We start from the raw sequence: 1,669 nt of genomic DNA on the forward strand, positions 1-1,669 counted from the left end.
AGTGAGCTTTTGTTGACGTTGGATTTATATAGGATTTCACGCTATAGACAATGTCAAGGAATGATTTTTTCCCCCAGATTTTTCTATATGTAAGGCTGAAACTAATTCACTGAGATATCAGACCATTTTGCTAATGTACTATTTATTATAACTATACATAGGACTCAGGTTACAAAAAAAATCAATTTCTTACTCTTCTAGGGAGAATTTCTGACTTCTGAGAGGAAGAGGACTTCCAATGGAAAGCTCTGGAATGGTCTTGCTGGAACTAAGAGAAGCAGACAGGAAGCTTGTTTGCTTCCTTTGAAAATCACTGTGGCAAATAATGTTCTAGATCACCATGTATGAGGACTCAGATGAAAGGCTGGGGAGACCGCAACTATCTTTCCTCTGGCTGGGAAGATTGCAACTCTCTTTGCCCTGGCATTCTTTCTTTAATCAGTGTTCATTATTGTTATCAGCCAAGTTGGGGGTGGGCAAGGCAAAATGGAGTAGGAAACAATGCCTTTTAATCTATTATTTTTCTTTTAAAATTTCCACGGGGCGGGGGGAGTGTTAAGCTGGGAAATAGATCATCAACAGGCTTATTAAGTATGAGGAAGAAAAGTTTCTCTAAATCATCAAAGTATTAGTCAGTGAGTCAAATTATGTTCCATCACCAGATTAAAAAGTCTGTGGTAAAAAGCAGAGGCCTCTAACTCATAAATGATAACTCAGCTGTTTTGTGATGGAATATTTAGAGACAGAGACATGTGGCCAAGACTGTCCAGCATCTCCATGGATGAAATTAAGGCTTTACCAACTTTCAACTGTCAGTCAGAAGCAACAAGGGAACAAGGTAGAATCTCCTTGCTTTGGGGTGAGTTCTTCTTGGGGAAGGGTTTCTTCTGCACACGTGTTGGAGGGTATCAGAGCGCTACACATAGTCGTACTTGGTAGGATGAGATTGTTCATCATCTTCTGTGCGGGCACCCCCATCGTATATCTTCTTGTTTCTGGTATTGGACCCAAAGCCCGTGCTGGCCTTAAAGCCTCCAGGCCTGTAGGCCACATTCTGGCCAGAGGCATGGTAAGACACAGCTTTGAAGCTGAAAGGAAAGGAAAGAGCCCATGAACACTTGTGTGATTAGTAGGGAGACATAATCCATGAACACTGGTGCGTTTAGTAGGTGGACAGATTTCCCCGTTTCCTCCTGATTGTTCCATCTCAGCAGGGGACAGTTTAGTGTTTGAAGAGATGTAGTAGTCTCCATCAGACCAAGGTAGTTAGTCGCCATGTTCTTGGGACATTAGCTGTCCATGATGGAACAAAATGTCTTGTTTTTATATCAGGCCTACAAAGAAGAGAGGAGACTTGGTAGGGGGAGGGAGAGATTTAGAGAAAGTGAAGAAAGGTGTTTGAGACGGTGATGGAACACAGGTGACATGAAAGCAGGAGGGAGGACTACTGGAAGGAAAGAGGAGATCAGCAAGGAGGGAGGGGAGATGAGAAATGTGTGTGTGTGGGGGGGGGTGATGAGAGAAACAAAGGCAAAACTGGACATCTGGAAATGTCATAATGTAATCTGTCATGGTTTTATGTTTCATGCAAAGTTAAATGAGCTTGGCCTGTTCTTGTTCTCCTCTCTCTCTCTCTCTCTCTCTCTCTCTCTCTCTCTCTCTCTCTCTC

At 42.8% G+C, this 1,669-nt stretch overlaps 1 protein-coding gene across 2 annotated transcripts in view; it reads right to left on the reverse strand.

The window, feature by feature from the left end:
• Positions 1–916: 916 nt before the first annotated feature.
• The window catches only part of Cldn18 (claudin 18), a 25,441-nt gene continuing 24,688 nt past the window's right edge, over positions 917–1,669 (reverse strand). For both annotated transcript variants that reach the window (XM_028788081.1, XM_028788080.1), the window contains exon 5: positions 917–1,088. In XM_028788081.1, the coding sequence (XP_028643914.1) occupies positions 917–1,088 (172 nt within the window). The remainder of the gene's footprint in view (positions 1,089–1,669) is intronic.

This window comes from Grammomys surdaster, unplaced genomic scaffold (assembly GCF_004785775.1).
Source record: "Grammomys surdaster isolate TR1022 unplaced genomic scaffold, NIH_TR_1.0 125698, whole genome shotgun sequence".
Lineage (NCBI taxonomy): Eukaryota > Metazoa > Chordata > Mammalia > Rodentia > Muridae > Grammomys > Grammomys surdaster.